At 41.0% G+C, this 24,083-nt stretch overlaps 1 protein-coding gene across 3 annotated transcripts; it reads right to left on the bottom strand.

Moving 5' to 3' along the window:
- Positions 1 to 830: 830 nt before the first annotated feature.
- Positions 831 to 18,658, bottom strand: QPCT (glutaminyl-peptide cyclotransferase). Of its 3 annotated transcripts, none has more exons than XM_075089332.1 (7): positions 18,281 to 18,442; positions 13,925 to 14,071; positions 11,251 to 11,532; positions 8,529 to 8,705; positions 7,580 to 7,679; positions 6,988 to 7,104; positions 831 to 1,050 (listed from the first exon to the last, which is right to left on the bottom strand). In XM_075089332.1, exons 1-7 carry the CDS (start codon positions 18,404 to 18,406, stop codon positions 1,001 to 1,003), a joined length of 999 nt encoding a protein of 332 aa, XP_074945433.1. In that variant the 5' UTR covers positions 18,407 to 18,442; the 3' UTR covers positions 831 to 1,000. The 3 variants fall into 3 exon arrangements, with proteins under 3 accessions (XP_074945433.1, XP_074945432.1, XP_074945434.1); XM_075089331.1 differs by lacking the exon at positions 831 to 1,050 and adding an exon at positions 3,738 to 5,531 and having other exon boundaries at positions 18,281 to 18,658; XM_075089333.1 differs by lacking the exons at positions 831 to 1,050; positions 13,925 to 14,071 and adding an exon at positions 3,738 to 5,531.
- Between the last annotated feature and the right edge of the window lie 5,425 nt (positions 18,659 to 24,083).

The following is a 24,083-nucleotide window of genomic DNA, read 5'->3' as shown; positions in this document are numbered from 1 at the left end:
ATTTAGCAATATACTGGGAAATAAAATATTTCAAACTTAAGATTTTACAAGCACCTCTTTTTTACGATTAACCCTATTGAAGATAGAGAGCAGATGGCTCTATTGTTTCTGAAGCCAGTATTTAATTTTTCACTATGGAAAGTATTGTCTGATTCAATTGTGACTTTGTATTTTTCCGCTTTGTATTTTTTCTGGAGTTTTGGGGAAAGAAATATCTATTTATATTCCTGGTAATTATCCAGAGTACAGGTCAGTGATCACTGACAGTTCTTAAAGCCGTTGCTAGAGTGCTTAACCTTTGGGGCACACTTGGACAAGACTGCCTAACTTGTCTCTGCTTTTGTGTTATCCTTCGACTGTACATCTAGAATGCCGTATTTCTTCAGGGCCTTTCTCAGAAAGCTCTTCCCTCTGACTGCTCTCTTTTTCTTCACTGCTCTGATAGCAGGGGAAGGCCTTTTAGAAATACATCTTTTTTTCTGTTCTCCTGTGCCGTACGTATCTTTTAGTCCCTAGCCAATACCTCCTCTGCACTTTCTTCTGCATCTGTTGGCTGTTGAGGAATGGGTTGCCCATTCCTGTTGTTTCACTTGGAACTCAGGGTGCTACTATGTATTGGCTTCCACCTTGTTCATCTGTATGCTAAGTCAGTCTCTCCATTTGTCCGAGGTGGTTCTATGGAGCTGTAGTATCTCAGGGACTCCAAAGATATTAATGTTACCTGAAGATAATGGATTCAATAGAGGAATCTCTCTTGTAGAACCTAGTTGAGAAAAAACAGCCTTCATTTGAGTTTTCAAGATCTGTGGCCTCTTCACACAGGCTGAAGATTTATTTTTTGCATAAGGACGTTGCTTTCCTCCTTTTTTTTTTTTCTTTTTTTTTTTTTTCTTTTTTTCCTCCACTACCTGTGTTTCTGGCTCCGACACATGGAGGAGGGCGTCACCCTTGCAAACACAGTAAGGTGGCATTCTGCATGGTGGTGTCTTGCCGGGATGCTTCAGGCTGAAGGTAGTGTCCAGGGTGCCACTCGTACACGGTCCATGTAAGCTGCAAGGAGGGAATCTGGTTCTGTACTTCATTTGCAGCAAGAGTAACAGTTTCATTGCTGTCTTAGAAAAGGTAATGACCTGAAAAACTTGCATTTAACGATTACAACAAACTTGTAACGATTGGCTATGTCTCTGCGAGGTCAGTATTAGCTCAGTAATCCCCTTTGTTTCATTACTCTGTTTTTATGTGCAGTCTGTTATACACGCCGTTGATGCATGGGAATACACTGAAGTACAGAACACTTGAACAGATTCTCTGTACCTCTCGGGTGCTGAACTAGGGCTGCGTTTGCTACGGCACCTGCAACACCTTAGAGCCAGCAGAATGTTTACAATATACTACTCTCCTGTGGCCTATTTGAGAATTGTTCCTTACTCCAGTTTCATAACCAAACGCTTGCCCTTTTTCTGACATTTAAAATATATTGTATTATATTGATTGCATGCCTACTTGTTTTTAGTAGAAAATTAAAGCTCCATTTTTATTAAAAAATGAAGCTGATCCTTGATTTAAAATGAGAATCCCAGAATTCTGAGTGCAATATAATCACTTTAACAAAGTTATTTTTTTGAGTGATTGTTTACAATATACATCATATGTGCAGATGATAAAGATTCTTTTAGAGATTAGAACAGCTTTTTACCTGCTTTATTGTTATGAATATAATAAGAATATTTGTTTAATCAGCACAGAGTAAAATGTCTCCTTTTATACAAGGAAAATAAAATCAGTGTCATCATTAAATGACAAGGAAAAAGTGGTAATTTGTGTGCAAGATTTTATAGTTATCTTTTTGTATATATTAAGTGATGCTCTCAGGTGATACTTCAATCTCAGTGAGCAGATATGTGAAACTTTAGAACTGTTTTGCTGGGTCTGCTACAAATGTAGACTGGGTCATTGTAATAATCCTACGGAAAGCATTTTTACTGCGTTTTGTCTTTTCTAATTGTATTTTGCTGTTAGGTGGTCACAATCTAAATGTTTATTTGAAATGTGGTGAATAAGAATTGCTAATTCATATCGTTGTCATTCCTGGTGATGGGAATGCTGCCCAGCTAGAGGAAAGAGGACTGGTGCTCCGTGTCAGTTCTGTCTTTAGAGAATTTGAGGGGCAGGTACCATTACTTAGGCTTAAGATTCTTGTGAAAAACTGCATTGTCCTGATGTAAAAGGAGCTACAGCACCTACTGAATGCAGATAACTAATGTAATATGGTGGGGTTGCAGCTTTACCTAATGAGTAATGGCTCTTGAGTTCATTCTGTTTTACGTTCCCTTCACCCAGGAAATAACCCCGTACGCCTTTAGGAGGTCTCTGAGAAGCCAGCGGCAGCCTCTCGTGGGTGGTAGATTGATGATGTTTATTTCCCCCCACCCCCTTGACTGAGATGTGACAAATCCTACTCAAAGGAGAGAACCTGTGCAGCAATTTGGCTGATTTGTGTAATTACCAGATTGGTTGAAGTCTCCCAATTGATTTCTGTCCCCTGCTGCCACCATCCAACAGGGACGGAGAAACTATTCAGGAGAGGTTCTTCAACACAGACTGCCTCTGAATTCTGAAGTGATCTATATGCACTGTGCACGTCCAGATCCTATGGATCGGGGGTACTTAGAGATACTAAATGTGGAAACCGACAGTGGAAGAGATTCCAGTACTGGTCTTTTCACTTGTAGTTTTTGTTTTCTAGGTATTTTATCAAATGGTTAGACCTTCTACCTGCTTGTTTTCCTCTGCCTCAGCAGCAGTGAGAACCCACCTTGCACCATGTCTTTGCTTTACTGACTACTTCAGGTTCTTGTGCTTTTGGGAGCTTTGATTCTTGGATTCACATGATTACTGGGCTGATGTAAGTTTTCCTTCTAGCAGTTATTTTTTCAAATGAATGATGGATCATATAAATTGCTAAGATGGTGACCCTCCCCTCTTTAAGTAAACCCTTTCTAGGGCTCACATCCAGTTAAGAGATGCCCCTCTTTTCCTGCACCAGAAAAAAACCCAAACCCCAACACCCCCCCAAAACACCCCCCCCTAAAAAAAACAAGGGTGTGTGGAAAAAAGCAAGCCTCTCTGAGAACCATTGAATCACTTTACACCAACCTGTGTCGCATTTCTTTGAACTGAGTAAACATAACTCAAGAGAACTGCATGCTGAGGCAGTGGGAAGGTGGAGACAAAACTGACATGCCAGAGATTTGGTGTAAACCACGTGGCTAAGTTATGGTTTCAACTAACTCTAGTAGAGATCCTAAAAAACTAGGCTTTTTCCAGTTACAACGACCCTCTGATTGCACATTTCAGAAGGAAGCCTATTTTAAGTTAACTTTCAAATTCTTGAAGAAGCGGAGTGGTGTGCTGCAAACGCATAAAGCATTTTTCAGAAGCCCTGCAAAGTACGAAGTACCACAGGAGTTCACCTGTAAAAGCGCCATTAGCCACACAAACTCCTGTTTAACATCTCTGTGTATACCTGTTCCGCTACCTTTTCTGGCGACTTGGGAGGGTGCAGTGGGTGCCTCATACTGCTCAGAGTATTCAAACTTCAAAAGATTTAGTTTAGTAGTTTTGAATGTTTTCTCATGGGCTGAAGTAGGGGAGAATATGATAGCGGAGAGTTCAAATAGCTCTGATGTAGTTACACAGATGTACAGTAATATCTGAAAATAAACACATCTGTCCAATTTTTAGAATTTTCATAGTACTCTATTTCAGGAGTTGCATGCAAAATAGATACATTTCTCACAAATGTTCAAGTGATGGGAAAACAAAAAGCTTTTGTTTCGTCTTGAGCAACAAAACCAGATGGAATTTCATTTTCAGGCTGTCCTGTAATAGTAAGACTTTACAAATTTGCATTGCTGTAAATACATATTTCTGTTGCAACTTTAAAATAGGCATGTAAATATTGTCTTAGGTTCAGAAAGGTTTGCTTTAGGAAAATGGTAAAATACAGGCCAAATCTGACATGCCTACAATTCCACAGCTTTTTCCTTTTTAAATCTCTCTGCCCAGGGTAGAACTTCCTAATTGAAGAAGTCTGGAGCCGTAAAATACTGACTTGTTTTTTCTCAGTTCATCCTCTACCAGCTTGGTTTTTATTCCCCACCCCCTTCCTTCAAATGCTCTCACCTTTTTCTCACCAGTGGAAACCATAATTCTGTATGTAGCTTTTCAATACTGTTCTTCTGGCTTCTGTTGATTTCATTCCAGGCTAGATTTTTGTTAGAGTATTACACTAAATTTGTTGAGTAATTCCAGTAAGGAATGTAAAAGCACAGGGTTGTTAAACTGGTGAGTATCTTTTCCTGATACAGGCTATGGCTTGTCCTTACTTTTTGGTGCTTAAACTATTCTTGCTTGACTCTCACACTGACTTTTTTTTGAAAGGTCACACTTTGCCTTTAAAATTATATGTATATAAAACTGTAGTTTCTAAAGTGTTTGCTTTCCTAGTATGATTACCTCTCATGTAATCTGTATTAAAAAGAACAGGTGCTTTTTATTTTGGGTAAATTGTGAATGATTCTCCCACAAACGAATGGCGTGTGCCGGGGCGTTGCTCCCACTCTTCTGTCTGCTGTGTTGCGGTCAAAATGTGATGGAAAGCCCCACACACCTTCCTCTTAGCCTCAGTCCCCACCACCCTTCTCCATCACAAAGTATCTAACAAATGACAGGGAGAAAATTGATTTGGGGCTATTTCTCTGTTTTCTGGTGGCCTGCTGTCTGCGGACAAGAGCCCTTGCAGCTCTCCTTGCAGGGGAAGGAGGAGAGGGAGCAGAGAGGATTAAAAATCCCTTCTGTGTGTCAGGAGTTCTAGCAACTCATTTCAGGATGAGGTGGTTTAGTTCAAGACAAAGTAGAAGTTCGTTTTAGTGTGATTTTTGCCTCTTTTGATTACGTGGCCTAAATTTCTGTTGCTGAACACCACACAAGATGGTCACACCTTCTAAAAACTGTAGGTAGCACTGAAGTCAGGAGGCGTTCCCTCCTGGGGTCGTCTTATATGACACAAAACAGTGGCAACAACGTGAAAAAAATCTGGTGGTGGGTTTGTTGGGTTGTGTTGTTTTGTTTTGTTTTTCTTAATTCAGAGGTAAGACATGGAAAGATCAAATTCTCTCCAGGCTGAAACTAACTCTTATTTAATGCTATCTTTTTTGGCTACAAGGAACACTGGGCCAGGAACAGCTGAATCAATAATCAGCCTAGCAAGAGGTATCATTATATTTTGCTTTGCTTTCGTGCTCTCCAATGCAATTAAATAGCAAATATGAAGGTGGGCAAACAGCATTTAGAATGGAGTACGACTTGTTGCTATTTTGTCTATCACAGGTTTAGGTATTCCAGTACAAACACTTGCAGGATTTTGCTGAGATTGTCGATAGTGGTTTTGTCAAGGTTTTCTTCTGTGTCCTCCATGGTATGCCATACTGCAGGAAAAGGGGATGGGATCAGATGTAGGACCGGAACCCCTATAAGGAGGAGAGTGAAATTTGGAGAAGACATATTGGAGCAGTGCTGTTAAGCCAATTGATATGTCACCATTTAGCAATAGAGTCAGGTAACTACTCGATAAGCTTTCTATATAGAGGAGTGTGTGTCACTGCAGCTCCTTTCGCCTCCGTTTTGAAGCTTGTGACTGCACCCATCCATTTAATTGTGTGTTTCTCAAAATAAGTACTTTTCCCTCTTTTTTCTTTTTTTTTTTTTAAGGCATCTGTAGCTATTAATTTTACTGTGATACTTGTGGTGGTTTTTTTGGGGGTTTGTTTTGGGTATTTTTTTGAGATTGTTGTTGTAGTTGTCAGTACTGTGTTTAGGAGCTACAGAGGGGCAGAGAAACCACTGCGGCTCCCCAAACTGAAAACTGATTACCATGTTCTTGTGACAGTGTTAAGATTGAGCACCTTTTGAAGCATTTTTTTAATCCTCTCTATAAATGGTAGAATAGGGTGTCTTACTCTGTAAAATAGAACCACTATTATCCTCAGATAAAAGAACTTCCACTTGGAAGGATCTTCATTGCTGCATATAAATACACGAAGCCACCTATACATAACTGCAAGTTTTAGGTAAAAGAGGAGTTAAATCCGTCTCCTGCTTCCTGATTGCTTTTTGGGGGGAGCACTGTTTCTCTCCAGCCTCTTCCCTGTTTTACTGCTCTTCCTCCCTCATCTTTCAGCTGCGTACCACTAAGGAATCTGTTTCCTTCACTAGATGTTAATTGTGTTACTAGAAAAGGTTTTGAGGTGCAGTCATTGTTTTCCCCTATCAGCTTCTCCCATGTAGGATTTTTTATATCCTAGACAAGAATATGATGGCTGTGTTGGTTTTGTTGGACCTGGGCTGTGCCTTGGTGTGAAAAATGAAAGATTTATGGAGTTGAAGAGCCACTGAGCAGGAGACAGTAACCATAGCTCAGCAAAGTGAGCACTCGCTTAGAGGTGAAGAGGTGTAGCTGCTCTTGTGCCTGCTCCCAGAGCTAGGTGCACATTTTACATTACTTAGTAGTTAACAGAGCCTAAGCAATGGTGAAACTAGGGGCTGGATCTGAAGATACCTCCTTCCTTTCCTAGGTAGATGCCCTCTTTGTTGGACTAGTGTTACATTCTTTTTGGTTAACCCTTCTCTAGCAATATGACTCTTGTAGTCCTTGCTGTACTGTGAAAAACTTCAACCAGAAGAGTTTACTATTTCTGCTACCCTTCTTTGGCCCACTTTAGTTTTGGAGATGCTCTGCTCAGTGCTTGAACCAAAAAGGACATCAAATCCACATCTTGAACTTGGACAAATGCTTTATCACTGACCTGTAGCTTGGCAAGGTGGCAGTAGTAGTACCACTACTTTCCCGTTCTTTGATTGCATCCCAAAGGAAAAGAATGAATGCATTTGTTACTGAACTTAATAAAATATAAGAGCTTCCGGTACCTCTTAATAAAAATGGAACGTGGTCATCTTCAACCAAGCCTCGATGTAAAGTAGTCTGGAAATACTGCCTTTCAACAGGGTGATTCTTCAGCAGATTCATGTTGTGTAGCTCTTGCTCTGTAATTCATGATGAAAATTATTATTACAACTTTTGGACAACATGAGGCATGTTAGCACATTTGAGTTATTTTTCCTCTCACATGGGAGCTTTTTCCATGTGAAAGAAGAAAAAGGGATTGGTGACCTTTGCATTTGTTTAGTGTTTAGAAGACCTGAAGATTGGTGCTATTACTATAATTTTACAGAAGTGAGAACTAAAACATAAGTGAAGCAGTACCTGAGAGTCACAGAGTGACAATCAGAAATAGAATCTGTTCCGTGGCTTCCAAGTGTCTGGGGATCTTCCTCAGTTATTTTATTAATAAAATATTTAAATCTTCATATAGATATGCACCAAATTTAACACTTGCATTATTAAATATAACTGTAAACCAGAAAAATAATCTAAAAATCTGATTTACAGGACTTAATACCTTCAGAAACTGCACACTGAATTTTCAAAATCATCAAACGCCCATACCCCTCTCCTTACCAATTGCCTGAAGCCTCTGAAACCATCGAATAGTGTTTGGAAAATAATTGAGAAAGACTGGGTTGGGTGCACCAATTAAATCCAGTAGTACAAACAGGTCCTATAGAAGAAAGAATCTTTAATACAGAATTCTTTACATGACTACAAGACCATCAATAGCAATGAAACCTCTTGGTTCCTGTATAGTTCCTGATTAGGTCTCTGATAGCTCTGGCCAAAGATCTGGCTTTTCTATCATGGTCCCTGAGAAGAACTCAGGAGCAGAACCCAATTCCAATCATCTGATGCATTTTGCTGTCTTTTGAGGAGGAAAAACACAGTTTCTCTGTTCCTCAAGCTGAAACAGGCTGCATCGCTTTGTTTGCAGTTGGTGTGTTATATCCCTTTAAAAGAAAAACTATGGTAGGTGGGGAGAAAGAAGAGGAAATTGCTCCTTCCCCAGAGAGCAACAAAGTCTGTCAAGGGAAAGACATTTTATGAGTCACAAGATACAATGACAAAGAGAAGTGTCTCAGCAGTGAGTAGGGAAACCAGAAGGCAGTAGGGAGAAGGGAGCAGACAACCAGAGTGTTAGCCGGAATCAAAGGGAAACGGAGCTTGCTGTAGCTTAATGTTGAGCTATGGGAGATTTGTTCATAGACCCGTACTATGCCTGTGCTCTTCCCTAATCACTTTGAGTTATCTCTCTTGAAGAAGGTGGTTATCCTAGTTTATGTTCTAATAAATTTGTGTATTTGGATTTTTCTGTGATGACTCCTCATGCCTGCATGGAGATCTAAGCAGATTCACCTGAAAAGCTCTTGCCAACTCTCTATTTTATCACATCTCATAAAATTTTCACAAGTCTGCCTCTTCATGGCTTCTTGGGAATTTGGCCAAATTCTTACTAATTAAATATTTTTAAAAAGGCAATTTACTATTACTCATTAGGAAGGTGAGAGCCACTTACTATGCTCTGCAGCTGATTTGTGGTTGTTGAACCAGGTGGATGTGGAGTAGATACCATTTTTTGAGCTAAGTGTTGAGATCCATAGAGGGAATCAGAAGGGGACCACCGGACAAAGGCTTCTTCACCATCAAAAAAAATGAGCTGAAGTGAAAGGTCTGGTCTTGATGCTGACCTGGTCTGTTGGAGGAAGTCAGAGGTACATTAAATAAAGGACAAATACTGTAGTCATATAAGCAACATCAGTAGGGATATCATTTGAAGGTACTCTTTGCAAACCTTCCTATGGCTGTTAGAGACACGTTATGGTGTAATAGTGGTAGTGATCAGTCATTATTATTTATCTATCACAGCGGCACGTTCTCTAGGCTGGTATCATTTTGGTTCTGGTTAAAAGTTTCAATTCTGACTTTATGGGACATGAGCTGAGTATGTTGAGACAAGTCTGCAAAACCTGGTAGTAGGAACATAATCTCAAATCATGAGAAGATGTGTTACAACACCACCTTATGAGTGCTAATCCTGTTACTTGACAGTACCACAAAGGAGTACTGTCTCTGCTACAGTTTTGCATCGGTGGAGGTTAATTATGTATTTTAAAGCTGATGGTTCTCTGAGGGACAAAGAGCAGTCAGTCATGAGAAGAACGACCATTTCTTTTCCTTCAGGGGGACTTGCAACAACCCAGATGACTTTACCCTAAAACCAAAGCATAGAGAGTGGAGTAGATACGCCCTTCCCTTTCAACAACCACAAATATCACAGGGGTAAAAACTGAGAATATATATGATTAAGGTATTTAAGGTCACAAAGGAGACGTCTGTGTGAAATTTCTTCCCAATGTAGAAGGAGCCTTTTTTCCTCTCTGTTTACTAACTCAAGCCTTGTTTGCACTGGCAGCGTTCCCTGATAATCTACAACATGGCTAAACCCAGTTCAGTCCCGCTATATGAACAATTTTGGGAACTGTATTCTTGGCAGTTGCCATAAATATTTTAACCCCTCTATGAATTAATGTTACTTCAAGTGAAATTGCATGATGTGGTTAAAAAGGTGGGGTCACTGGCAGTGGTCATGTCCTGTATGGGATACAACTCCCAACTAGCTGGAGCTGATCCAATATAAACAGTAGTGGAAAACTTCTATAAAATGTCGCTCACGTAGGCAAGATGATATTGATTATGCTCGCAGTAATATATGGATTTCTCTAATGGCAATGCTTTGCTGCCCTTTGTCCTTTGCACAGGACAGAGGTCTTTTTGATAGCGCTCATTTTGCATTACATTCTGGAGGAAACTGTATTAATGCCATTTGAATTTTAGAAAGTAGTAATGATTATTATTGTTATTACTGTTAAACACATCCCCAGGTCTGAATAATGTAGAGAGATGTCTTTGGCCTTTAATTTTAAACTTACTCTATATAACTGGAGAAACATCAAGATAAAAATCACAGCTTCAAGTCAAAGTATAAATAGATTTGGCTGAAAACATAACAAAGTCTGTTTTGCTGCTATGAGCAGAGCAAAAAGGTCATAGCTAATGTATTAAGCAGATGGATCCCACAATATACTTTGTTAACAGACTGTACAAATGGTAGCCTGTGCAAAGTAATTAGATTGCCTATTTGTCAAATGCTGTCATCTTTCATGATAAAATGATTTAATCCAAAAATGATGTATTACTTGTGAAAAATTCCAGTCGGTGTGCAGGTTGTTCCATAAATAACCATCAGGCAAATTTATCCTAAATGAAGCTTCTAAATGAAAGCATATGTATTGCAGGAGCACTTTGTTTTGTGACTAAAAACTTTGGCATATACTTAATCTTCTAATTTTTAAATATTCTAATGTCAGAAGGCACCAAATCGGTTTCTGGAAACAACTGCCGACAAGTAGTCTTAACACCTGAGCTGAGCGTGTTCCTGACACTTTGTAAAGCCTTTGAGAGACCTTTTCCTGTGAAAGCTCTATTAGTGTATGAGAATTATTCTTCTGTAAATAGTAAACACTGAACCAGTAGATGGCACTCACGAATCTGTAATCCGACAAATCTGTAATCCTACAAGCTTTTAGGCCTTGTAGGGTCAGCAGATTTTTGTGCCCAGCAATGGCAGCTCTTTGAAGTGGATTTTCATAGCAGAGGTAACACAGGCTGATAATACTGTATTATTACTTGGCTGTTTTCCTGTACTCAACCATGACTCAATAAACTATTCAAACTGATAAAGGAAAACAAGAAAAGCTTGAAATCATTGTGGGATGGAGGGACATGAGTGTCTCTCTCCTGCACAGCAACTAGTTAATCCATGTACCAAAACAGAATACAACTGAAAGATACAGAAAGTGACAAAACTTTGTCAATGAACATAGATGTTACTAGATACGATAGGAGGTTCTGAGTAGGGTTCCGTGCCTTTTAGATAGAAAGCAGGATTATATCTCACCAAGTCTATGAAACATGTATTATTCACATATAAATTATTTTATATAGTGTATATTTATCAGATAATTTTAGATAGCCACCCTTTGTATAAGAAGTCTGAATGTGCTAACGTATGCTAAAGTAGTAGATACAAATCTCTGTTCTGTTCTTGAAGTTAATGGGAGTTTCTTATAGGCACAGCAATCAGAGAATCAGGCACGCAGGCTGTGGGAAAGAACATGGATGTGCCCTGAGGCCTATTGCTATTGCAAAACCAAATAAAAATGAAACAAGCAAACTACCTTGATTAACTGAAGCTTGTTATCCAGGGCACGTGCCAGCTCCAGTATCATAGCACAAGGCACGGCTGAATCAGTTGCTCCTACAAACACTCTCTCCTGCCATTGCTGTCCGAAGAATTTTGAGTCATAGTGGCAAGCAAGTACTAGGTGACGTTTTGCAGAAGGGTCGAGAGTGCTGATAATATTTGAAAATGTTTGATATCCATATGGTGTGTATGTCTGAAATGTATCTTCTTCAAGTTCCCAACCAGCCTGTAATCTTTGAAGACGGTGCTTGATATGCTGCAATTAAAAAAAAAATTAAATCAGATTAACATTGCTTGCTTCAGAAAGATGTTGCAGACAAATTGTCATTAGCTAATTAACAGTGGCACTTAAGCCTATTTCTCTAAGTTCATGGTATTTTTAAAAGATAAATTTTATAGCAAAAAATAACCAATATCATTATATAAAATAAGCAACATCTTTTCTACTTAGGCTTTGACTAACTCACTTGCTTTTCATTTCTCCCTTTTTGTCTCTTGTCTTTGGAGTCTGAGGGTGCTTTGAATGATTGCTCGCTAATATGACACGTTAAGATCTTGATCTCCGAAGTTTCCAGACCAGTGTTTTTTCAGGTCTACTCAGTACAGATTTAATATTTACCTCTTCAAATCTAAACTCAGTTGTGCCCTAAAAATAAATGTCAGAACTAGCTGCAGAGAACTTGGTGTGGCTATTTTGACAATTACCACACAGATGCCACAGCAGTATAAAAAAAGCGCTGGGTTTTTTTTGTTTGTTTGGTGTGGTGGTTTGTTTGGTTTTTTTTAGCTTCTATGAGAAATCTGCCTTTCAGGTGACATAAGTTGTTTACAAGGCTGTAGAGACAGTCTGATTCCTGTAAATTAAAGAAAGAATTAAACATTTCAGTACAATGTTTTAAAAATGAAATCCTGTAAGTGCAGCTCATGTAAAGGTAAAAATAATAACAGCGAATCTATAAAAGAGATCATTCATTATATGTGTCTTCCTACCTAAAGACAATACCTCTAACAACCCCAGTTATACTTAGTACAGAGTTCTGGCTAACTCCTGTTAGTGGGCCATCTCTGTTAAGCAACTTATTTTTATGGGTCCCTAGAGTGCTTCTTCAAGGCAGATTCCTCTCTCTTTAAATAAACACTGGGAAAAGCCTCTAAGGGGAAAAAAAGAAAATAGATTTTGAAGACTTGTCCTGCTCTTAGTGAAGTCAGTGGGAATATTGCCATAAATTTTAGTGCTAGAACAAACTCCCATTTTGTTTGTGGTCACCCTCTGAAAGCTCTTATAGCATTGTATGGTCTTTCCACTATCTGTAGGCAGAGCAAAGGATGTCTGTTATGGATTAAGGGGCATATATAAGCCTGTATGGCATTCCCAGTGTGCACTAGTCATGACTGGCACTAGCCTTCTCCCTTAAAGGAGTCTGATGCTTTTTCTGTGTCTTAACAAAAAAGTGTCAACCAATTCAAACTCTATTGTGCTTTGACAATGGAGGACTTTTTTTTTTTTAAGCTTTGGTGGGGGTATACTTTTGTACATGCTGTTACCTTGTAACAGGATGATCCCATTTTGAACATGATTTGTGGTTTTCTAGACTAGGCTCATCTGGGGTTTTTTTGTTTTTCTTACTTTTCCCCCTTTCATTTGGCTGCCTTCCAGGGTATCACTAAAGAAACCACAAAACTAAATCTATAGAGACATGCGCATGCAGAGACATACCCACAAAAAGCATTTTAAAAAGCTGCATTTTTCCAGTTTACCAATTGCAGAGTGGCAAATAAACTTACTGTAGTTAGGGCTATCTTGGAGCTGTTGAGTCACTGCATAAAGGGTAGATGAAGGCTAGTGAGATGTTGTGAATGTCTTCTAGAAAACTTGGCCGTACCAGTGTTTTAGCCTCCCACTTGGCTAATGTAATCTCTAACCAGCACGGCATGCAGTCCTGAAGATGCCCACACAATGACTGCAGTGTAGAGGTGTGGACAGGGCAGCAACCTGGTCGTGTGGTAACTCCTTGTGTCTCAAATACAACGTGCTGGAGCTTTTATTAGCTTGGGGCCAGGTGCAGCGTGGATATGTTACCCCAGCATTAACACAGTGCTGTGCTTGGGCCAGTGGTGCTAGCGTGGTACTTCGACCGGTGCTGCACTTTGTCATGTTGACCATTTCATCTGCCTGCCCATTTGGGCTCCTCCACTCCCTTTCCCTGTTGGCACACCTACCTGAGGCAACAGTACAGGGGAGTGTAACAGCACGGGACCTCTCCAGAAAAAGGGCAGGGGGGTGTCATTTATTTCATCCCTGTGTGGGGTCCCAGGGGATTTGAACCAGTGACCCAAAGCCTGCACATGTGAGGGAAAGGACAACTGTTGTGTTGTACTTTGGGTACCAAACCTGAGGCGAGCCTTTTAATTTAAAACATAAATTGAAAAATCTTTTTTTTTTTAACTTCAATTTTTTTTTCTTGTGCTATGCAGCCCTGGGAAATGTCAGCTAAAGTGCAAGCTGTGTCACTTAGGCTGTATGCAGTCCAGGCTTGAACAATGATAGAGTCCATCCCACCGAATTAAAGGAATGTGTCCATCCCTTTAGTGGTCATTAAAGGCACTACCGGGGTGTTCTTAGAAGTTTTCAGGAAATGTTGTCTTACCTGTCGTACGACATAATTTCCTGGTGATCCTGAGTATCTTTCTATCAGGATAGGGCGCAAATCATTCTCCCACATTTCAGAAACATCTGTGTTTGATGCAACTTTCTGAATAGTGTCAGAATGTAAAATTTTTGGTTGGTGAGAATACTGTAGAAAAGAGAAAAAGGGAGAGATTGCTGTAGCTACAACTATCACTAGACATTTTTAACCATAGTTCTCTTCATAATTACAGTAAACATGATACATTTGGCTATTTTGATTTACTGACAACAAAAAGTAATCTTAAGAAAAGCGTTTCTCTCAAAAATTTATATTTTTAAGTTCTGTGGCTTCTGTATCTTTGATTTTGATGCAAAATATACTAGTATTAAAAACATGGGAGAAATTTACACCTACCAGCTGTAGAAACTCGACTCATGACTGGGTTCTCTGTTTTCTGATATCTTAATTCTACACACATACAGTCATGTCTGCAACTACCCTACCTTCGAGCGAGGCTTCCATTGAGACAAACACCAGAAGCTCTGTTTTTAGTAGCAGTATTTAGCTTTATGCTGTGTCTACATTACGAGGTGCAGTACTGCAAAGAAATGCGTAAGCTAGCTCAGTCCCAGAAGCAGTGAAGCTGTGTCACTGTGGCCTCTGCCCACAGTGGCGGGCGGTATTGGTGTGACACACAGCACAGTGCAGCTCATTTGGGGCTAGCTGGGATATATATCAGCTTTGTGACACATGGGTTAACCTCAGAATTGGCAGCTTGTCTCCTGCGACAGCAGCTAGTAGTGCTAGCTACCTCCCAAGTCACTGCTTTTCTGTTGCCTAAACGTGGAGCTTTAGAGCTATTTTAGGTGACCTAGAATACTTGAGACATCCTCATGGGGATGGCAAATGCATGTCAAGGATGAGCAAGAGCCATGTGCTGTTCTGGAGAGGTAGCTGAATGCCACGTGTGATCCCCAAGGACATCTTGAATGCCCCTTTGAGCACCTGATTTGAACCTACCCAGTCTCTAGCAATTGTCTCCTCAGGGACTTCCTGAGCCGCTCCTGTTTTCATAGATTCCTATTTTAGGCACTATCATAGGATGCTCCTATCATAACCGTTCTTTATTTCTATCATAGAGGCTTCCCTCTACTCCTCTCTTTCTCCCATTGAAAAATCCTGGTCTGTTCTTTGATCAGAACTGCCTTACATGATTGATCAGACTTGCTGTCCTTCAGTGTACCCTACCTACCCTCATTCTTTCTGAGATGCGGAAAGGGAGGGAAACCGCATATGAGTGTACCATAGCTTATAGACAGGGTAATGGCGTTTTCTATTTTATTCTTTTCCTTTCTTAAAACTGTTTAACACTGACTTGCTTTTGGGCTGCTGCTACATTGAACTGACATTTTCACAGATGTATTTAATTCCATCATTGTGTACATTAACAAAAAGTAAAAATATTATTCCCCTTCCTTGCCCACTCACTCTTGCATGTCACTTCAGAGTTGTTTGAAATGACCACTGAAACTCACTACCTGGCCAGAAAGCACACTGACCTTGAGATCTTCTGCAGTCCTGTATAGTGACCTGTTATCTTAATCACCCTGGTGGACATATATTGTTAAAAAATATTTTTTGCTTCACTATTTGTCTTCTTTTCTACCTCATTTATGTATGTGTTGAGCAAAGCAGGCATGAGGACAAATATTTTCTAGACTTCACAGTAAGCATTTAATGCTACCCTTCTTTCTTTTCCTAGTTGTTTATCTATGCGTGGACCTTTCCTCTAATTCCACTTCAGTTTACTTAGTGAAATTAAGCAGAGGGGAGACACAAAGATACTGAATACTACGATGACAATCTTAATATATTGTTTAAGCTTAAAGCTGAGTTTTAAGACTATGAGGACACCAAATTTTAGAATGTGCAGTTAACATTTTTAATGCTAGCAAATTTAGACATGGGTTAAAGAAAAATTGTATTTCATCTGAAGATGAAGAACTACAAATTTGGAAATTGCACTGAAGAAGATGCATAAATTGTATATTGAAAGACTGAACATTTAATACGGTGGAATTTACACCGATGTAGAAAAGGCGTAGAAAAGAGAAAATGTTGTCAGGGAGCTGTTCTTTTAGGAGGAAGAGACAGCATGAGGAGAAAGTCCAAGGCTGCACACTTCAGAAGAGTATAGGACAATTTAATTAAGGAAGTTCAGAAAATATGCCTTCAGTTGAACAAGTGAAGGGCTCAGTTAGTACATGGAATTGTCTCACTTCTAATGTAGAGCGTGCTGGTAATTGTCATCATTGAATCACTGCAAAAAACTCTATTATTATTGAAATACAAATGTATGAAAACACTTCAGAAGAGAGGAATAAATTCCCCTTTCTAATAATAGAGAGATCTTCAAATTTGGGGAACGAAAGGAATTGCAAAAGTGGTCATGAAATAAAAGAGAAGCAGAATGAGATCTGTAGGTGGCTCGTACCTTACAGTGGTGGTCAATCTCTATTTCATCCATGGCCACAGCAGGGAGGCAGAACGACGTCTTTATGACAGGGCTACCACTGAACCTTTCTGCACTAAGCTGCAGAAAATTGCAGGACCTCAATGTCTACAAGTAGCCCACGCTTACCTCACTGATTTTGGTATATTTCAGCTCAGTGCCAACCAAAATTAGCTTCTAAAAACTCTTAAGTTTAGGACCTGATTCCTCCTCCTCAATGAGAGAAGGAAGGGAAAGTCTGTACTCTGTAAGGCTTTCAACTTTTGGCTTTAGGGAGAAGGAACAAAAGTTGTCAAGGGACAAGAATTTGATGAGAAAGAGGAAGTGGTTCTTGGTTAGTGTCTGCAGGGGCAGCGGAGTTCAGATGCTATGGTTCTGCGGTTAGGTGATACCACTTACATCATTGGCAAGTAGATTGACTAGCTGGAATGGAATGAGGTAGAGAGTGTAATCGTGTGGCTCAAGCGGGCTGAAGAAAGGAGCGCTGGGGCTACACGTGTGCATGTTGACTACTATGACCAAAGATTTAGCCTCACGTATTCTTATAAGTATTAAATATATGTGCATATATTAAATATATGTATTATGCATATTATAAATGATTTATGTTACAGAAACGTAGTCTACACATGAGATAGATGTCCTATATATAGTAAAATACAATTAATAGAATAGAATGACAAAGTTTCTCTCTTTTTTTCTCCTTAAAGAAAACACAGATGAACACTTATTTGAATGGGGAGTGAATAAAATCAAGGAGAAAGGGAATGGCAAAGGGAAGTGAGTGAAAATGTATAAGGGCAGCTTCATTTTTCCAGTTTGTCCTGGACTCTGACCCACTGGTGAAGAGAACGGTGCACTGGATTAGTGGAATTCAGTCAGTTCAGGCTGAACTTTGAGTTCAGCTCTTCTACATCTGGGGATGGCCCTAAAAGTGTATTTTCTGTTTGGAGATTCCTAAGCCTTTTAATTGAATGAAGTTTGCAGTTGTGTGCTCTCCCACATTCCACATGGTTTGGTTCTTCATGAAGAAACTACTATGTTAGTGTTTCCTAATCAGCCACTAAGAATTGTTACACAGAGAAATCAGAGGTTTACTGCTTATTACTGTTTCATTAAACATTTTGGGATGGCTTTTTTCACTAGTTCACACAACATTTTTAATTAAAAGCAACATAGTATGGCTCTATCGCATATTAAAATATTATGTCCTTTCAAAACTATTATGCAGTAGCTATCAACACCATCCCTACTTGTTTCTCCTGGATAAATGTACATGACTGGTGGAAGAGCTGCCTGTTTTCTCAAAATAAGACACTGTCCTCTGAATCATCATAATATCACATTGAAGATTGGAGCATAATACAATGTCACATGGAATATAATTTCGGATTTTGATCTCTCTTGTCCTGTTTGGGTTTCCTGTTACGTTCCCTGGCCGCCCCTGGCAGAGCTCACTGCCCTAGCTACCCGTTCCCATGCGGTGCGATAGGCATCGCCAAACGCGTGAAGACTTGTCCTCTGCAGCCATTAGCTCGGGGCGGGAGGGAAGCCATGTTACCCACCCTCACCTGCGCTCCCGCAGGCGGGACCGGACCCCAGCTCCCGCGCTGAGCCCGGGCCGGGGCCCCACGGCTGGAATTCATATTCGCGCCCAAGGCAGGATGACAGGAGGCAGCGCGGCGCTTCCCGGCAGGTCGGGGGGGGGGGGGGGCGACACGCCGCGGGGGTGCGTGGGGGCACCTACCACTGCCCGGCTGCCGGTGCCTGCCTGCCTCCCGGTGAGGTACCACCGTCCCCCCAGCTCCGCAACCAGGCGGAGGGGCGAGAAGGCAAACCTGACAAAGGCAAACGTGACCCACCTTCTCCAGGGTCCAGTCTGCTCCGGTGTCCCTCCCGTGCACCAGGTGGAGGCAGGCGGACAGGCACAGAGCCCCAAGCAGGCGGGAGGCGGCCGCCGGCCCCTTGCCCCCGCCCGCCCCTGCCATCCCGCCGCTCTCCCCGCCGGCCCCCTGCCCTCCGCCTTCCCGAGGCCTGGGACGGGGGATAAAGGGGAGAGCCGGGGTCGGCGGAGAAGGGGCAGCGCTGGAGGGAAGGAAGGAGGGATGGAGGCTGCCGCAGAAGCGGCTCTGCCGGCCTCTCCCAGCTCGTCCCCCCTCCGACCCGAGCCCGGTCCCTGGCGCCCGCCAGCCGTGCCCGGAGGGCTCCTTGCGGGCCCGCCGCCCCCCCGCCCCGCTCCTCCTCCTCTCCCTCCTCCTCGTCTCCCTCCTCCTCCTCCTCCTCCTCCTCCCCCCCTCCGGGACCGTGGCGTGGCGAGGGGAGGCTCCCCAGGGCGCGTGATTTCCACCGTGAGCAAAGCCGCAGCCTGCGGTTTCCCCTGAAAGCTCGGTGTGTGTTTCTGGGGTCGCCTTTGGAACGGCTGGCGGCGGGGGGTGCCCCCGGGCGGCCTCACCGGCGCCCCTCACCGACCACCGGTCCCAAATGGGGGTTAAATGGGGGTTCGTGAAGGACCTCGACAGGCAACGGCCGGCAGAATTCAGAGTGCTTTAATTTATTATGTTACAAGCCCTTGCAATCTTCCTTAGGTTTAAAACGACAGTACTGGCTAAAATGACAATCCTGTCTTCAGGCATTTTAAATTCTGTAACTATGCTATTAACCACCAATGAAACAAAATTTATGGTGAGGTGATGTTTTGCAGTAGACCAATTTAAACGATCAAACCAAAGATAAAAGCTTCTGAGCACACAAGCCCTTTTTAAGTCATCTGACATCACCATCCTTGCTCTGTGGGGTCATAGAAAACACCTGACTGTTCTGCATCACACACATTCCATTTAAAGTCTCCGATTTTTCACATAATCCTTAAAGTTCAGGTTTCATGTGAAAACAAATTGGAAGAAAAAAAATGAAGAATGAAAGAAAGAAAGGAGGGAGGGAGCAGGAGTAATCATCTTGCTGCACTTCAGCCTTATACTGGAAAGCCGCGTCCTGGAAACTGCAGCGTTGTGAGTATTCAAAGTGTCTGCGAGGGTAATATTAAGATAAATGGAGTGATTTGTTCATTTGTAGGTTCTTGACCCAGGTTCCACAGATTTCCTAGAAAAGCTAGTGAATCTGCTGCCCAGCACACAGATGGGATCTCTGGTGGCAATAGCTTTACTGCAGATTCAGCATCCTTCTCGCTGATATCTGCTAGATAGATATATATTTATATAAAAACATCTGTAGATATAATATAGATATAGATATAGCTAGATAGCATGTGCCAGTGTCAAAATTTTTTTTATATGGGGAAATAAGGAGTTAATTTAAATCAATGTCATTTTCTTTTCCTCACAAAAGTCCACCCGTTGTTTTGTTAGGAAATTGTTCCAAATGCAAAGCCAAGTCACTAGTGAATAGGGAGAAATGGGCAATCGCTTGATTACCAAGAAAAATCAGTGTGGTTTGCAGATTCTTAGACAAAAGCCCTGGCATGTGAGCAGAGATCAAGTCACAGGAAATTAGTCTAAATCCAGTTACCAAGATGACAGTGATCCCAACAGCACTACGCAACAGAACAAAAGTCTGTTGCCCCTCCATCAGATTTCCTGTGGTTGACTATATAATCCAGATGCTGGACAAAATTTCTGGCTGATGTGCCAGGGTTCTCGTACAATTTAGCAGGAAAAAAAAATACAATAGCTACAGGAGAAATTTGCCAAGAATATAAGCTTGATTCAGGACTAGCTAACACTGTTTTCCCCTAAGGGATTGTGGTCCCACCGAGGGCTACAATTCTTTGATAGATTATGAATTTGGCAAGTGTAAAGTCAGCTTAAGACAGTGTTGATCTCGCCTACATGGGAAACAGATAAAAATGTAAGTGCCGGACCAGATGCATAGAGAGATCAAACAGGATTTTTTAAGGGTGTTACTTTCAAAATTTGGAGGGGGGTCCTTTCTCCCCTCCCCCTCATAATCACCCCAGAAAGTTCCTTGTCTAACTATATAAAGAAGACTGAGAAGAGCAAAACAATTAATATATTGAAATGTAACAGAAATCAGAGCAGTTCACAGCTGAAAAGAGAATTATGTAACTATCTTTAAAAAAATACAAAAAGTTAAAAAAATTAATCAAAGATGATGAACATTTTGTTTTTTCCAGGGATTTGTAAAGTAAAAACATGTTGCTTAGTCCTACTCCACACTACCAAATTGAAAAGATGTCAACAAATTGCTCAATGGCCAGCTGTTCTATTTTATACATTTTTAAATAGTTGGTTTATTACACTGCAAATTCAAATAGATGTAACCATATATTGTGTAGAGAAAAAAAAGGTAGATTATTTGAAAAAAAGCATACATTATCTCTGAAAATATAATCTGTACATTGTTCCTTTCCTGTAGCCCAGTTGATGTGACAGTGCCACCTGCTGAAGTCCCGAAGGATGGATGTTGGAGGCAGCACTGTCAAAAGCCTTGCCTTGTGCTGGCACTACAGCATCAAGCATTTCAGCCCAAACTGCCTCTTGGAAGCTTGGTTGCCTGCTCTGTCATTACCTTGGTTATTAACTCTGGAGGAATGCACTGTCGAATGCTCTGGACTTCACGCATGCCTGTTCTCTCAAGAAGGGGAGCTCCTGCACCTTCCACGGTTTCAAATACAGTTTTGACATTCAGCTCTTTCAGCTGGCAGGCCTGTGGCAGGGAGGGGAGATTAAGTGTGGTTTCTTGTGTTTTGAATCCACCTAATAAAAAATTCAGGCAATTTTGTGCCTGACCTATGGCTGATTTACCAGCAGTGGTAAGCCAGCAGTTAGAACGTACAATCTGAGATTTCCAATGTTTGGCTGCTGTGCATTCAGAAATCCGTAGGCAGCACTTACAGCCCAGAGGGAGAGGGTGGCTGGGCCGACGGTCACAAAGCAGCACATGGGCCTGCAGGTGCCCAGTGCTCACATGTGTTCTGTGGGCTTGAGCTGCTATTCGTCCCAGTCAACTCATCTACCACTGATCTCTGTGGGGTTTGGAACTAAGCCTTTATCAGGCCATGGAACTACCACGCTTGGTGATTCAGGTTTAAGAGATTCTTTTTCCATGGGCTGATGTATTCACAGACAAAGTTTTAATAAGGAAAATCAGCAGGTTAGCCCTAAACACTTATTTAGGGAAATAACTTTATTTCAGAGTCAGCACAGTAGGATTATCTGATGTGAGTGAGGCCACTCACCCGGCAGGTGTGAGGATTTGTGAGGTTGTTCTTTAAACTAATGGGTGTTAAGTGAATTCCAAAAGGTCAATTACATATAATTAATAATACAAATATATATTTTGTTTTCAGTGGATTTATACCAAGGTAAATTTTGATTCCATTTTTTTTAAGCCTATGCTAAAGTTTTCACTCTTTTGTTGGAGGTAGATTTTAGGACAAAGTTCAGCTAAGGGCTCAAACCGAGACGATGAGGTAATTCAGAGACAAATCCACATTTCAGGATTTTATCCAAACCAAACCTGACTCCTAACTCTTTCTTGTTTCTCTTGGGGTGGGGTGGGGGGTGGGGGGTGGGGGGGAAGAAAGGAGGCCGTGACCTGAAAGGGAAAAAAAAAAAAAGGCATTTTGACATTTTGTCCATAGAGATATTAGTTTCTCTTTTTGCAAGCATTTCTTGCAGATCTTCCAAATCCTGAATAGGGGCATTTGCTATGCAAGATCAGTGTCAAAAGCAGTGAAAAGTAATTGTGGCAGCACATGCTTATGGATTGTGTCTGAATTTCTCAGACAAATGCACCACTCAAGTCTCCCAGGACATTTTCTTCTTTGTAAGCCAGTTAGATGGTATGAAAATATTCCAATCATTAAATTGGTGAACAGAAATGAATATATTATGTTTTCATTTTCAGGTACAAAATATCCAAATGTTATTTGCATGAATTTCAAACTGGAAAACCTCAACGTATTTTTAGAGTTATAAAGCAGTTGTTCCAAATGCAGTTTGTCTATATAGACCTAGTGGTCCATATAGAATGAAAAAGAGGGTTAAAAAAAACAACTGATAAATACAATAAAAGTTACCTGGTATCTTGTAGCTGTAAAAGAGAGCAGTTGGTAAAGTGCAGCTGGCTTCAGTAGGGAAAGCTCTGAGCTGTGAAAAGAAGCCAACCATCTGAGGGAATGATGTGGGCTTAGAAACAAGATGAAGAACTTTGATGAAATCCACAGGAAATCACTAAATGTGGCAGTCACAAAAGCAACAAACCAGAATGCTTGCCCTGCCAGTTGGTGCAGAGAGGGCTAATGCTGTCATAATGCTGCACTATATAGTCACACGTCAGTTGTGCATATGCACAGATGCATGTGCTGCTCTGTACATAGATGCTGAAATGCAGAGCTGCTTTCAGATATGTTTTATTCAGAGGTTTTTACAAACGGAACAGTTTTTGGATGCTTCAGGAGCATCTTTTTAGTAGAAAGTACTGCCGCACAAATGCTTATAGCGGTTTTTTTTTTGTTTTGGCTGATGCTTTCCAGTGTTCTGTAATAAATTGATTTTAACTGATCCATTTGCTGTTCTAATTTTTGAAAAAGCAGCTATTACGGCTTAGGGCAGCAAATTAAATAGCACCAACCCTATTGGATGGTATAAAGCTGAGCCTCTTTACAAAGAAGTATAATCGTTGCCCAGTGACTGTGGTAATACCTAATATCCATCTGGTATTGTCCATAAACAGCTATTTTTAGGGCTGTTCCTCAGAATGTGAGAAGCTCAATGCACTTCAAATGCTCTGGAGTATGACTCCCTGCTGTGCTAAACATCAAAAATCATGTTTACGGAGGCAAGCTCCATGTTTACAGTGGTGGCGTGTGGGAGTCCCACTTTAGAGGAAAAAGGAAACGAAGATTGCTTAGTTATCTGGTGCAGAGCTTTGGCAAGAACATCCTCTATTCATGGAATAGCCTTCATTAAAAAGTCCCAGGGTGTTTTTTAGCATTCAAAACCAGTAAAAAGCAGAATCAACCATTTAACTGCTACAGTTTAGTTTAAAGTAGTTCCAGATTTCGACGAGAAGCTGCAGGCTAATTATTTATCAAAAAAAGCAACTCCAGTCAGAACACAGACCTAGTTATACTCTGTATCAGCTGCACTGTGTAAAGGTTTAATGCAAAATAGGGTGAAGTAAGCGGAAAGACTCCACTCAGCTTCAGTGGGTTCTAGGCCAGGCCTCAGGAGCGCAAGATGAAGGAAATGAGAAACGTACGTTACAAACAGCACTATAAATGACAAAGCACTAATCTGCTTCTCCATCTGTGTCTTGCTGAGATGAGAATTAGAGGCCTTTGAATTTCCGTTGACAGTTTGCCTTGTCCAAGTGTTTTCAGTCTAGTATATAATTTAAACTTCAGTAACTTCTTATGGTAGTGGGTATTATTTTAAGACTCGTACACAGAAATCAAATCCAAGTTCAAGAAGGAAGATTATGGGTTGTCTTTTAACAGGGAGCCTTTTGGCTGGAGCGTCGTTCAAAATGCAGTTTTGCCTCACGACCGGTTTTATTTAGTACTTTTGCTAAATGTGGGTTTGCTAAATATCTTGCATGCAGAGATTTGCTGATGATGCAAGAGTAGCATCATTAACGCAGAGCAGGAAGTCAGGATTCGGGTGAACCAGAGTATTAGAAGCT

Source organism: Phalacrocorax aristotelis, chromosome 3, assembly GCF_949628215.1.
Source record: "Phalacrocorax aristotelis chromosome 3, bGulAri2.1, whole genome shotgun sequence".
Lineage (NCBI taxonomy): Eukaryota > Metazoa > Chordata > Aves > Suliformes > Phalacrocoracidae > Phalacrocorax > Phalacrocorax aristotelis.
The sequence above is the reverse complement of the archived record's forward strand: the minus strand, read 5'-3'. Positions and strand labels throughout refer to the sequence as shown.